General features: G+C 41.7%; 1 protein-coding gene across 1 annotated transcript; it reads left to right on the top strand.

Annotated features, from left to right (window-relative positions):
• Positions 1-1,746: 1,746 nt before the first annotated feature.
• On the top strand, positions 1,747-2,691 carry LOC111151885 (olfactory receptor 6V1). The gene has a single exon (XM_022510108.1). It carries the CDS (start codon positions 1,747-1,749, stop codon positions 2,689-2,691), a length of 945 nt encoding a protein of 314 aa, XP_022365816.1.
• The last annotated feature ends 9,990 nt before the right edge of the window (positions 2,692-12,681 follow it).

Genomic DNA, 12,681 nt, shown 5'->3' with positions numbered 1-12,681 from the left:
TGTACAAAAGTCCCTTTCCACTCCTGCCAGCTGTAAGATACCACCCAAGAGCAGCGAACCACATTCTCATGTCCTTCATGTTACAGAATGAACTGATTAGGCAGAAATCTCGACATGAATTTCTTAACATGAACAGCTCGAGAAGAAGACACTTAGAGGCTAAGGTGAGTGGTTTAGGCTTACATATGGCTTGAGCTCCTGTACAGCACAGACATAAGGACTGCATTTGAATTTATCAGTGCTGGCTGTAGATTTTAGACCTACTGTTATGGGTTATCAGTAGAATGGATAGAAGCTAAAGGAAGGACAAAGCTTCTTCTTTAAACTGGAATACCACTGCTAGTGGTCAAGACACAGCATTAGATAAAGATTTTATAGGGCCAGAGAGAGAGCCAGAGTATAACTATATACAGCTTTGCTCTTTCCATTTCTGATAGTTTGTATTATAGTGTTTATTTACTTTGACAATTGGAAGTTTTTGAAATTATCCTTTCAGTAAACTTAAATTCTAAGGCAGCATAAAGTTGTGAAATATTTTCACACACATAAACACACACACATATTTACACACTCCACGTGTTGGCCCTGAAGAAGTGTGGAGCAATGATGGGCCAGAAAAATTTGAGACCATTGGCAGCCATAGGATAACAATAACAATGACAACAGTTGTTTGTGGAGCACTTGGTATGCGCCAGTCACTTACTAAATAGCTCATTCATTTAATCTTTGCAATAACCCTAGAGGCCAGTGCCATCATTATCTTCATCTTACTGAGTAAAGTGAGGTTCAGAGAGCATGTTATAAAGAGCAGATTAATTTCTACAAGTAAGTTTCAGATCAGTGTTCAAACACAGGGTCATAGCTTATACCCCAAACCACCATGAAAGAATGACATGAGTCTGGAGGGGAGGCACTCCCCCAGAGGGGAGACACTGTGGCAACAAAGCAACACCATGAGGTAGGATGCTAACAACCTTCTAGTCACTGGCAGGGTAGCCACCTGGTTCTGAGGCTTATCTCCATGACCCTCTGTATCTTTTCAACTCTTCATCTTGGCAAGCACATATTAGAGACCCTATCCAAGGAAGCTACTTTATTAACTCAAAACTCTGATTTTCTATTAATTTCATGATCATAGCTAGAGAAATGGGAATGAGTGAAGGTCCTCAATAGAGAGACAACCCAGAAAGTCTTGAAGGGACCCTTCAAAAGGAATCTTGTTACACAATCTCATAACTAGACGCCCCCAGCACCAACATTTAGCCCAGAGTTACAATAATTCTCTTTCTCCCCATGTTTCCTCTCCTCCCTATGCTTTTCTTTTTCTCCCTCTCACACATTTGGTCTTCCTCTCTTAATTCTGTGTTCTTCTTTTGTTTCCTTCTTTCCTATTCCTGAAATGTTGTTGTCTGCTCCTCTGCAGTAGCAGAGTACTTAATCCTTAATCCACTCCTGTCTCCCTCCTTATCAGTGGCTCTAATTCCATGCTCTAATTCTATGACCCCCCACCTGCCCCGTCTATGATTCTCTCATATTCCCATTTAGTTTTCTCTCTTTCTCTTCATCACTGGCCACTGACTTTGTCTTGCTCTCCCGGTTCTTTTTCTATCTCTATTTCATGGTCAGTGATATTCTCTCTCTCCTCTTTCTCCCCTTCTCTCTTTCTTTGTCTCTCTGTCTTGCTATCTCTGCCTCTGCATCTCTGTCTTTTGTTTCCTTTCTATGCAGGGACTCAGCTCCTGGATCATGGCAAATCTGAGCCACCCTTCTGAATTTGTCCTCTTGGGCTTCTCCTCTTTTGGTGAGCTGCAGGTTCTGCTGTATGGGCCCTTCCTCATGCTTTATCTTCTTGCCTTCATGGGAAACACTGTCATCATAGTCACAGTCATAGCCAACACCCAACTACATACTCCTATGTACTACTTTCTGGGTAATTTTTCCCTGTTGGAGATCTTGGTGACCATGACTGCAGTGCCCAGGATGCTCTCAGACCTGCTGGTCACCCACAAAGTCATTTCCTTCACTGGCTGCATGGTCCAGTTCTACTTCTACTTTTCCCTAGGTTCCACCTCCTTCCTCATCCTGTCAGACATGGCCCTTGACCGCTTTGTGGCCATCTGCCACCCACTGCACTATGACACTTTGATGAGCTGGGCTGTCTGTGTCAGACTGGCAGGGGCTGCCTGGGCAGCTCCCTTCCTAGTCATGGTGCCCACTGTCCTCTCCCGGGCTTATCTCAACTATTGCCATGGCAACATCATTAACCACTTCTTCTGTGACAACGTACCTCTGCTGCAGCTGTCCTGTTCAGACACCAGTCTGCTGGAATTCTGGGATTTCATGATGGCCTTAGCCTTTGTCCTCAGTTCCTTCCTGGTGACCCTCATCTCCTATGGCTATATTGTAACCACTGTGCTGAGGATCCCATCTGTTACAGGCCGTCAGAAGGCTTTCTCTACATGTGGGTCCCACCTCATTCTGGTCTTCATTGGTTACAGCAGCACCATCTTCCTTTATGTCAGGCCTGGCAAAGCACATTTTGTGGAAATCAACAAGACCGTAGCCTTGGTGACATCAGTCCTCACTCCCTTTCTCAGTCCCTTTATCCTTACCCTACGCAATGAGACAGTCCAGGCAGTGCTACGAGGGCAGATGCAGAGGCTTAAAGGCCTCCACAAGGCACTACGATGAGACTGAGGAACCTGGCCAACTTCAGTCAAGCAGGTCTACGCAGAGAGGAGGCAGAGTACCAGACTGAAGGCCACTGCTGAATTTCTTTAGGTTGTTTCCTCTGTGGAAACATGGAAGCATGGTAACTACAGTGAGTCCTCAGTGCTCAGTGTCTGGCTCTCACAGGCCACCATGAAGGTACTCCCCATACCCACTGGCAGCTACAAGAACTCTGAAAGTAGCCCAGAGCCTGAGGAGCCAGAGGTAAGACTTTCAGTACAAGGAAGTACATGGGTTTTCCATTCAAGGACAGCAGCCAGGAAGTGTTTTCTGATCAAGAGGAGATACTACCCAGCCCACGTGTGTGTGTGTGTGTGTGTGTGTGTGTGTGTGTGTGTGTGTGCATGTGTATGTGTGTATAAAATTCTGAAAGTTTTGGAATGAAACCTCAGCTCCAATGCCTCTCCCTCCCAACTATAATCTGAAATTTTAAAAGCCCTACAGTTGGGGCATCAGGGTTGCTCAGATGGCGCAGCATAGACTCTTGGTTTTGGCTCTGGGTCATGATCTCATGGGTCCTGAGATTGAGCCCTGTCTGGGGCTCCATGCTCAGCAGGGAGTCTGCTTCAAGATTCTCTCTCTCTGCCCCTTCCCCCTTTTCTTTCTATAATAAATAAATAAATCTTTTTTAAAAAGCCCTCCTTGGGGCGCCTGGGTGGCTCAGTTCGTTGGGCAACTGCCTTCAGTTTGGGTCATGATCCCAGAGTCCTGGGATCAAGTCCCTCATCAGGCTCCCAGCTCCATGGGGAGTCTGCTTCTTCCTCTGACCTCCCCTCTCACATTCTCTCACTCTGTCTCTCTCTCAAATAAATAAATAAAATTGAAAATAAATAAATAAATAAATAAATAGCCTTCCTGTTACTTTGACCTCAGACTCATGGTTTTTTCTTAGCTTTCACCTATCCTGGATTTTCTTTAAAAAAAAAAAGATTTTGTTTATTTATTTGAGAGAGAATGAGAGAGAGAGAGTGAGAGCATGAGCCAGGGGAAGGAGAGGGAGAAGAAAACTCCCCTGCTGAGCAGGGAGCTCAATGCAGGGCTCAATCTCAGGACCCTGGGATCATGACCTGAGCTGAAAGCAGATGCTTAACTGATTGAGCCACCCAGCTGCCCCAATCCTGGATTTTCCAAAGCACCCCCGATTGAAAATATTCTCCTAAGGAGTGCCTGGGTGGCTCAGTCCATTAAGCCTCTGATTCTTGATCTCAGCTCAGGTCAGGGTTGTAAATGCAAGCTCCATGTTAAGCTCCGAGCTGGATGTGGAGACTACTTTAAATATATATATATACTTCCAAATTGTTTTTGCAAATACACTTTAATTTAGCAAACTCATTTTCCAGTAAACTACAGTGACTTTACTCATCAAGGGAGTAATCTTAGCCCCACTTTAAGTACTTTAAGTACTCCTAGCCCCACCTTACTTTAAGACAACAAAAATACTAATTTACCACAAGTGCCAATTTTTTTACAAGTCTACTATATGGAAATAAACAAGGCAGGAAACTGCAGGCTCATTTGGTGGATACAGATTGTCTGGCTTTGGAGACGTGGATCACTTAGTGGTCCATTGGTTCTTATTATGTACTTCTAGTATTATCTCAGGCTAACCCCTTCTCAAGAGAGGTACTCCTTTCTCTGACTTTCTGAAAAGTTCATTTCTTTCTTGCCGAGGCACCCTTTACCCAAATCAGAGGATGTCTTTAGGTTCTTAGTTTCAGCTTTTGGTTTCAAGTCTTGTTTCCTCCAAGGACACATCACAGCAATGACTCTGATGTTGTTTCCTGTTGCTGTTGTTCTAACTGATTTATTTTCTCCAATTATCCTCTGCTTACCAACTCAAAGAGTACATATTTGTAGAATAAATAGCAGGAGGATGAAGAAGGTAAAAATAATTTTACTGGGTGCCTGGGTGGCTCAGTTGGTTAAGCGACTGCCTTTGGCTCAGGTCATGGTCCTGGGATGGAGTCCCACATTGGGCCCTTTGCTCGCCAAGGAGTCTGCTTCTCCCGCTGACCTCTCTCCTGTCATGCTCTCTCTCTCTCATCCTGTCTCTCTCTCTCTCAAATAAATAAATAAAATCTTTAAAAAAAGATTAAAAATAATTTTACTGATAATAATTTACCTTTACATATACATGTACATATATCCATGGACCAGTAAGTGAGCCACAACTCCAAAGCTAGACACTTACATATACATGTATACTATATATATATAATATATATAAGTAATATATAAATAATACATATACATATATATATAATTCAGTTAAAGATTCACTGATCACTCAATATGAACAATGTACTCTGCTTAGTGCTGGCCATTAAAGATCAAAGAAATGTGGACTCTAACTTCAAAGATTTCTCCATCTGTGAGACAGGAAAGGCTATAATGAATTCAGCTTATTTTGATAAGGAGTTCTTCTACTTTTAAAAAGTACCATGATTCCCCAGAAGGAAAATGCTAATTCCTGGGCTGCAGCCAGGCAGTGTTTCTGACTCACTTAGGAATAGGGGAAATACAGTTGAGAAAAAGAAAAGGAATTGGTCAAAATGATGGCAGAAATGACAATGGAATCTGGTTCTTCAAATTTCTTTTCCATCTTCAGAAATTCTTCTTCCAGCTTGATCAAAGTTGGATTAATTAAAAGTTGGAATCTCCAGGATCGGAAGCCACTCTGTGTAGACTCCTCCAGCCTCTTACTCACTGTAAATCCATCCAGTTCCCATCAACTGTAAATACTTGTAATTGCAATAATTCTAGTAACTCCTTCATAACAGTTGCATGTTTAATATCCATCGCTTGAAAGAAGCATACTGTCAGAAAGCAATTATAGCTTCAGTGTCATTTTTAAAGGTTTGTGTTTCATTTATCATAACAATATCCACAAATATTTGAAAGATAGCAAATAACACTTGTACATGCAAGAAATATCTTTATTCAGTCCATACATAATGTTAATTGCCTTGTAGATTCACACTTTGTCTGCTATACAAGTTTCCCCAGTCCTACCCACTTGCTATCTGAAAGTAGAGCACTCCTATGAAGACTTTCTTAAGTAGAACTGGCATAAAGCAAAGAAACAACTACCATTAATTTGCATGAAAATTTTTTGAGCATTCCCAGATGCAAAAAAAAAAAATCTCTTAGGCTTTTCTGATATCTTAGGACACATCTTGCTAACAGCTGCACAAAATAAGTTGAGATAAAGCACAGAGGCTCCCTCACTTCAAATCTCTGGCAGCTTGATGCTGAGCTGCTGGATGTGGTTTCTGGGGAAGGAGCTTGATGGCACCACGCTCACTGCTTGCGGTGTTTGCTATGCTGTACGTAACGGCTCACTGCAAAACAAATGCTGAATGCTAGTTTCGCTTTTCACCTTTTCCCATAAAAGTCACAATACTCTTCCAATTCCTTTAAGTTAGTGAAAACAGGTACCAACGTAGGTCTTTTGTAAATGCGAACTGGTGCAACACAAGCACTCAAGAAAGCAGGGGATGCTTGTAATACCATGTTTCCCAGGAGGTGGGAACAACTGAATCTGTTCTTAGTCTACATAAGGTCATTTGATAGAAGATCATTTGACAGAAGGCAACAGCCTTCCCACTCCACAGAAGTAGCTTTCAAGGAACATAATTGCAGAGAGGAGGAGGACAAGACTGTAACACCCAGAAATGATTTAAATATAGGCGGAATCAGTGGCAGGATTCCGTGACTACAATGCCTGCCCTACCCTAAGGAACCTACCGTTTGTCTGGCATTCCAGCCCCAGAAATATCATGTTCTAGTAAGCAACCATTAGAAATAACAGGGTTCTGAGTGGCTAACATAAGAAGCTGTTGTCAGACATGTAAAATCCAGTGGAAGCCAAAAAACAGATTTATTTCTTCCATTTGGCAGGACAAGAGAGCAAGAAATTAAAAGTATGGAGATTTTGATGAGGGAAGATAAAGGAATTGAATCATTTTTCAAATAAAAGTCAGGTTTGGGCCCTGCAGTGCTCCAGGTAGCATGAAGGCCTTGCATACATTGAATTTTAGAAGTGTGGTAAGGTGTAAAACCCTGTAAGGCCAAGTTAGAAAATTTCAGTGCTGCCTGTAGAAGACCATGTTCACATCACTCCAGCACCATTTCTTTAAGCGTTCCATTTCCTAATGTAAATACGTTCCTTGCAATAATGCCTTATAGATACTGAAGAAAGGAGGCAGTGATCCAGTGGTCCGCTGGTAACTGTTTAAACAGCTGTTTACTGACCTCCAGCATTTGCCAATTTCTCTGCTGTCTATTTGACCACCATCCAGTCCAGTTTCACACTGCTAACATGATACAAACAACCTCAGTAGCATAGATCAAAGTAAAATGTAGTGAAATAATTCAGAGTTTTGAATTTTTATTACCTTTGTAATCTGCTTAATTATGTTTCTACTTTTTAATTTTTAATAATGTTCTGTTACATTCCCGAAAAGTTAACAATCAGTTCTTAAGAAGGCTCCAGAGTATCACTATAGCATTCCACCTTTTGTGTTCCCCTAGATCCCGTTCCCCATTCAACTCAGCACCTTTGTCATTCTCCTTCCCTTGAGTCAGATGCGTGCCAAGTCCTATAGACACAAACCTCATGGACTTGCCCTTTAGCAGAACTATTCCTAAGCTCTTTCTGAACTTACTTAGGTCATGTTCAAAACTGTAAGCAATAAAATTCCAGCACTGAAAGGACATAGGAACTTTTGTGAATACAGTATAATTGCCCTAGCATGCAAAGTTTTCCACATCACTGCCCTCTGTACCCACTCCCAGTTTGTTGTAAACAAAGTTGTGTCCTGTGATTTCAGGAAGTGTAGCATCCTTCAGAGGACACTTAAAATTCCCCCAAAGACTTGGATCTGATTTGTGACAATATCTGTGATCTCTCTTATGCTTTCATTGCCCATACAATATGCCATTTTTATGTCTATCTTATTTTACATATCAGTTTTTCTCTCTGGAATTCACATTTCCCATTCTCTCTACTCTCTATACTTCGAAGCTTAACTCAAATGATACCATGTTTAAGAATACTTCCAATTTAGCCAAAGAAAATCAGGCATTCCCTCTCTGTATTGCCAGAGTGCTTTGCATATTTTAGTCATGAGCACAAAGTTTTGTTTTCCCACAAGAAATTCTGAGCTCCTCAAGTTAGGTACCATCCTAGAAACTGGTTCTTCAAGTTGGTACCTCAAGTTAGGTACCATATGTATCTTTGTATCTCTTTTGCCTAGAACATAGTAGGTGTTCAACAAATGCTGGTTGTCTTTAGTAATGAGGTTTGCAGATGAATTTGGAATATCAGTCAACACTGTACCTTAAACACAGAATGCCATCTTGTCCATAGTAACAGAAGTGGAGCAAACAAAGCATGAGAAGAACTTAATGTCACTGCCCTCTATCCCAGTTAGTTGTTGAAACTAGTACCACAACCAGTTCTAAAACCCACATAACAACAGGGACCAGAGGAAGCAATGTGCATGGTGAGAGGTCTAGGAATAGTTCCATGGTGACATCTCACTTAAATATTTTCTAGGGGAATATGTCACCATCTTCACTTACTTGCTAGTCTGCCTATTAATTCAAAATTACAGAATTTGGATAATAGGCAAATGTGAAGAGTCCACTGAGGCTGGACATAGGGTTTCAGCTTAAAATTGAGACCACCACAACAAAGAAAGAGGCTGCCTCACAGCTGAAAGTGCACAATCCCTAGACTTGGTTCCAGCAGGGCCTCCCTGTCAACCTGAGAAGTGTGCTGCAGAGGGGATGCCTACACCCTGAGGAGTGGTGGCCTGGGTGGCCCATGCACTCCCTTGAAATTCCAAAAGGCAATGATTTGTCACATCACGACTCTAAACCTGGGGAGACGTAACTACACCCAGTTTGACTTAGAATAAGTGTCCTCAGATTCATTCCAGCAAGATGGAAAATTTGTCTTCAGTATTTTCTGGGTTATGTCTATCTACAAACTTCATTTGACATTATGCACATCCAGGATCCCTGTCACATTAAGACGAATGTATAGAAACAAAACATCTCCAAGATCACGTCCCCACAGGATTCTCACAGCAAATCAGAGGCTGTACCATTGGCCTAAGTCTCTGGAAGTTTAAAGTCAGATGAGGATGAAAATCTTAGGGCCTAAATCCTGGTTACTGTCTCCAAAAATAGGCCCTGGGATGAAAGTTCTCAAGGAAGAGGGGCTCCTACAGTGCCCTTCACAGTGCTGACACTAAGGCAAGGACTTTCTTACACAATTTCTTGACTTCTACCAGCAGACTGTCTAGATCAGTGCTCCTCGCATATTAACAGGCATGTGAATCATCCAGGGGTCCTGTGAATCATCCAGGGGTCCTGTGAAAATATAGATTCTGATGCAGCAGATCTGGGGTGGGGCCTGAGATTCTGTATTTTGTATTAGCGGAGATGCGAAAGCTGTGCCAAGACCTCTCTTGGGGGAGCAGGCAAGTTTGTTGGGAATGTCATGCCTGTGTGATGCTGTGTGATGGGGTGACGACTGTGGAGGCCCGAGACCATCTATGCCTTCCCAATCAGACCAGAGATCTCACTGCTAAGACAATGCAATGGAAAAAAGTCAATAGATGGCTGCAGACTGTTGATTATGTTTAATTTTTTAAGGGAATGTGCAGAAATGAGAGAGTAGCAGCAGGAAGGAGTCTCTCAGGAGGAACATCTGAGTGGATTTGTGTGTTGATTATTTCAGGAGAAGCTGAAAGAAACTGTTTGCATATCAGAAGGAGATAATTGCTTCCCATTTAGTTCTTCAGTTTCTCACAAAGTTTGCAAGGAGAGTAAGTAATTGGTCCCTTGAGAGGTGGAGGAGGAAAAGTCCTCAGGATGAAAAACTGTTTTCCTTTTCGAACACTGAAAAAAAAAATTTTTTTTTAATTAAATTTTAAAAAAAAGAAAAGAAAAAAGAAAAAATGTTTTCCCTGCTGGCCTTATGGTAGAATCAAAAGCATCTGCCCTCTTTTGGAGAGTCCTACAAATGACAATGTGTCCAATGATAGTTAAAAAAACAAAAACAACTTAATTGGAGGTCAAACTCCCTGATCATAACCAGAGATGCATGCCTCTGGGCACTCTGGGCAGCACACCCGGAATGTCTCCCCCACACACACCCCTTTCTTCACAGCTATGGCTCTATGAGGTGGCCCCACATTAGCCTATTCACACTGCAGATAAAGACCAGGAGCTCTGCTCTAGATATCCTGTGCGCAGAGCTAGCTTCAGAAGTAGGAAGAGTAATTCTCTGCATCTTTTGTGCTCGATATCATCTTCCTTGCGGTCTCTGTAACATTTTAGGTTACAAATAACCCATTTTGAAATTGTTTCTACCCTCGACTACCAGAACCTCCAAGTACTCCAACAGTTCTGACTTTTCCTTGTCTGGCTCCTGGTCTTTCTAAATATGGATGCCATCACATTTCTCTTCTTGTTCTTCTTTTATCTATTCTCTCCTTCAGAAATCTCATTTCTTCCCTAACTAGAGAAATCTTGAAAATGTAAATGAATCTCAAATCTGCATTCTTGTTCTCAATCCATGACTCTGATTGCCTACTGATCACCACAACATACTCACCATGTGTAAAAATGTACACATAATCTTCCCCTTCCTCAAAGCCAACATCATGTTCATGGTTCCCCAATTCCCCAGTCACCCAGGCTTGTCACCTGGAAAGGATCAATAGTTTTTCGGTTTTTCCCTTCTTTCTTCTAAAACACTTGAACCACCATCCTTAGAAATGTTTTTTAAACCACACACCTTTATTTTTTCCGTAGACCCCAAGCTCAAGAATTTGTCTTCTCTTAATCGTTGCAACAACATTCTTTTCTTTGGTGGGGAGGGCCAGAGGGACAGAGAGAGACCATATTAAACAAGCTCCATGCCCAACGCAGAACCCGATACAGAGCTCAATATCACAGCCTTGAGATCATGGCCTGAGCTAAAATCAAGAGTCGGATGCTTAACCAATTGAGCCAACCAGGCACCCCTGCAACAGAATTCTCAATGGCTTTCATGTTTGTAGCTTTCTCTCTATCCAACCTATGCATACACAACTCTTATATTTATGTTTCTAAGGTGTTATATCCATAGGCTGTTTTTTTAATAATCTGAGGCAATGTGATTTCATTTATACACTACTCTCAAAATCAATTAATCAAACTAGCTAGCCATCTACCTCCATACAGAAAAAGGCTACCAGGATGTGTTTTAAATTAATAACAGTGGCTATCTTGAATGTGGATTATAGGCAGTTCAATGTATATCTATATTTATATCAAACTTTATCTTATTTGTTTTCCAAATTCTTTTCCTTTAAGGGTATATTTCTTCAATGGCTGAGGGTGGGGGGGAACTTTTTCAAACACCAACAACATCTATTCCTTCTCTTGTCTGCTAAGTCAAGAACATACTCCCCCTGGCAATCCCAGCCTTGCACAGCTTTACCTACCTACCCCTCCAGCCTTACCTTACCTCTTTCTTGTCACATACTTCATGCTATCACCAGCCTGGACCAATTGCTAGTCTCCAAATGTTAATTCCACCTTGCTTTGACAAAATTTTCCTTATTGTTCTCTATGCTTGGAATACCCTGTCCTGCCTTCTTTGCCTGACAAGTTCTTGCCTACCCCTTTCAGGAACTGTCTCAAATGTCCCTCCTTTATGAAGCTTCATCCCCCATTCAGATGTGAACTCTTTCTTCCTGGAAGTCCCAACTGGGGAAGTTAGCATGTCTGTCTTGCATTTTAGTTAGTCTTGTGCCAGCCTTATTCCAAACACTTTTTTCTTAGTGGCAGGGTTCTCTTTTCATCTTTACAGCCCTCAGAATACCTAAAAACATCTTACACAATGTAAGTACTTAGTAAAGTTTAGTTAAACAAATGAATGAGTAAATCTATTATGTTTCATTCCTAGTCCTGGGAAGAAAAGTTTGCCCAATGGAAACACATTTTCTTTAAATGCTTATTTGTCTGTGTGCATTGTGGGCTTTAATAAGGTAATAAGGCAATCATAACCTGACAATTTCTTTTCAGAAAAGTAAGATGAAACCAGGTGTGTTTCAAAATCCAATCCCAGAGGGTCCGGACAGCACCCTGTAATCAAATACAGTACTGTTTCTGTAGCAAAATATGTGAATATTCACACCTAATGGAACAGACTGAGGCTATAAATAGCCCTACATTGGTAAGTTCAGATCAGATTTAGCTGCCTAGTTAGTTCAACACAAAATTAGAAAAGAACTCTCAGTTATCAAAGCATTTTTGATACAGCCTTGTGGATATGGAGTGGTGAATGGGAAGACCTCACTCACTGAGTGCCACCATGCACTGGTTTCTGGGCTGTGACAAGGCTATGAGATGGTGATGATCTCCCCATCATGGGTGATTAAAAACGGAGGCTCAGGATATTTAAAGATCTCAGTCCCAAGTCACACAGTTCATAAATGTACATCTGGTATTTGAACCCAGGGTTTTCTAATTCCAATACCCATTTGTTTAGAGTAACTACAATACCAAATATATGGAATCTTCAAAATTCTCAAACACAGTGCCATACCAGTTTCTGGACAAAGGATCCAAAATGTATTGCTTGGGTCTGCAAATAGAGAAAACATTTAATAAATGGTAAATTGAGAAATCTATTAAAGAGTAAATTTCCATGATCAGCTGTTGATTACTGGCAATGAGTTAGAGGCAGGGAGGGTGTCCCTTTCCTTACAGAAAGGATCTAACCTGAGTCTCTAATATCGCAGGACCAGTTAGAGGTTCAGCCCTCAGTCCTCCATGTTTTCTGGGGATGGGGATGAGGGGAGGGCAGGCCCTCAGGAGGCTGCTACTCCTCCACTACCACTTCCCTGAATGTGATGTCTTCCTATGTGGCCCCATATTGATGTGTAT

The sequence above is a fragment of the Enhydra lutris genome, unplaced genomic scaffold (genome assembly GCF_002288905.1).
Source record: "Enhydra lutris kenyoni isolate GAN:26980312 unplaced genomic scaffold, ASM228890v2 scaffoldscaffold27, whole genome shotgun sequence".
Lineage (NCBI taxonomy): Eukaryota > Metazoa > Chordata > Mammalia > Carnivora > Mustelidae > Enhydra > Enhydra lutris.
This window is presented reverse-complemented; position numbering and strand designations above follow the sequence as displayed.

What these genes read in the sequence shown, in the direction of transcription:
- LOC111151885 (XM_022510108.1), top strand. Translation starts at nt 1,747, where the DNA reads ATGGCAAATCTGAGCCACCCTTCTGAATTTGTCCTCTTGGGCTTCTCC.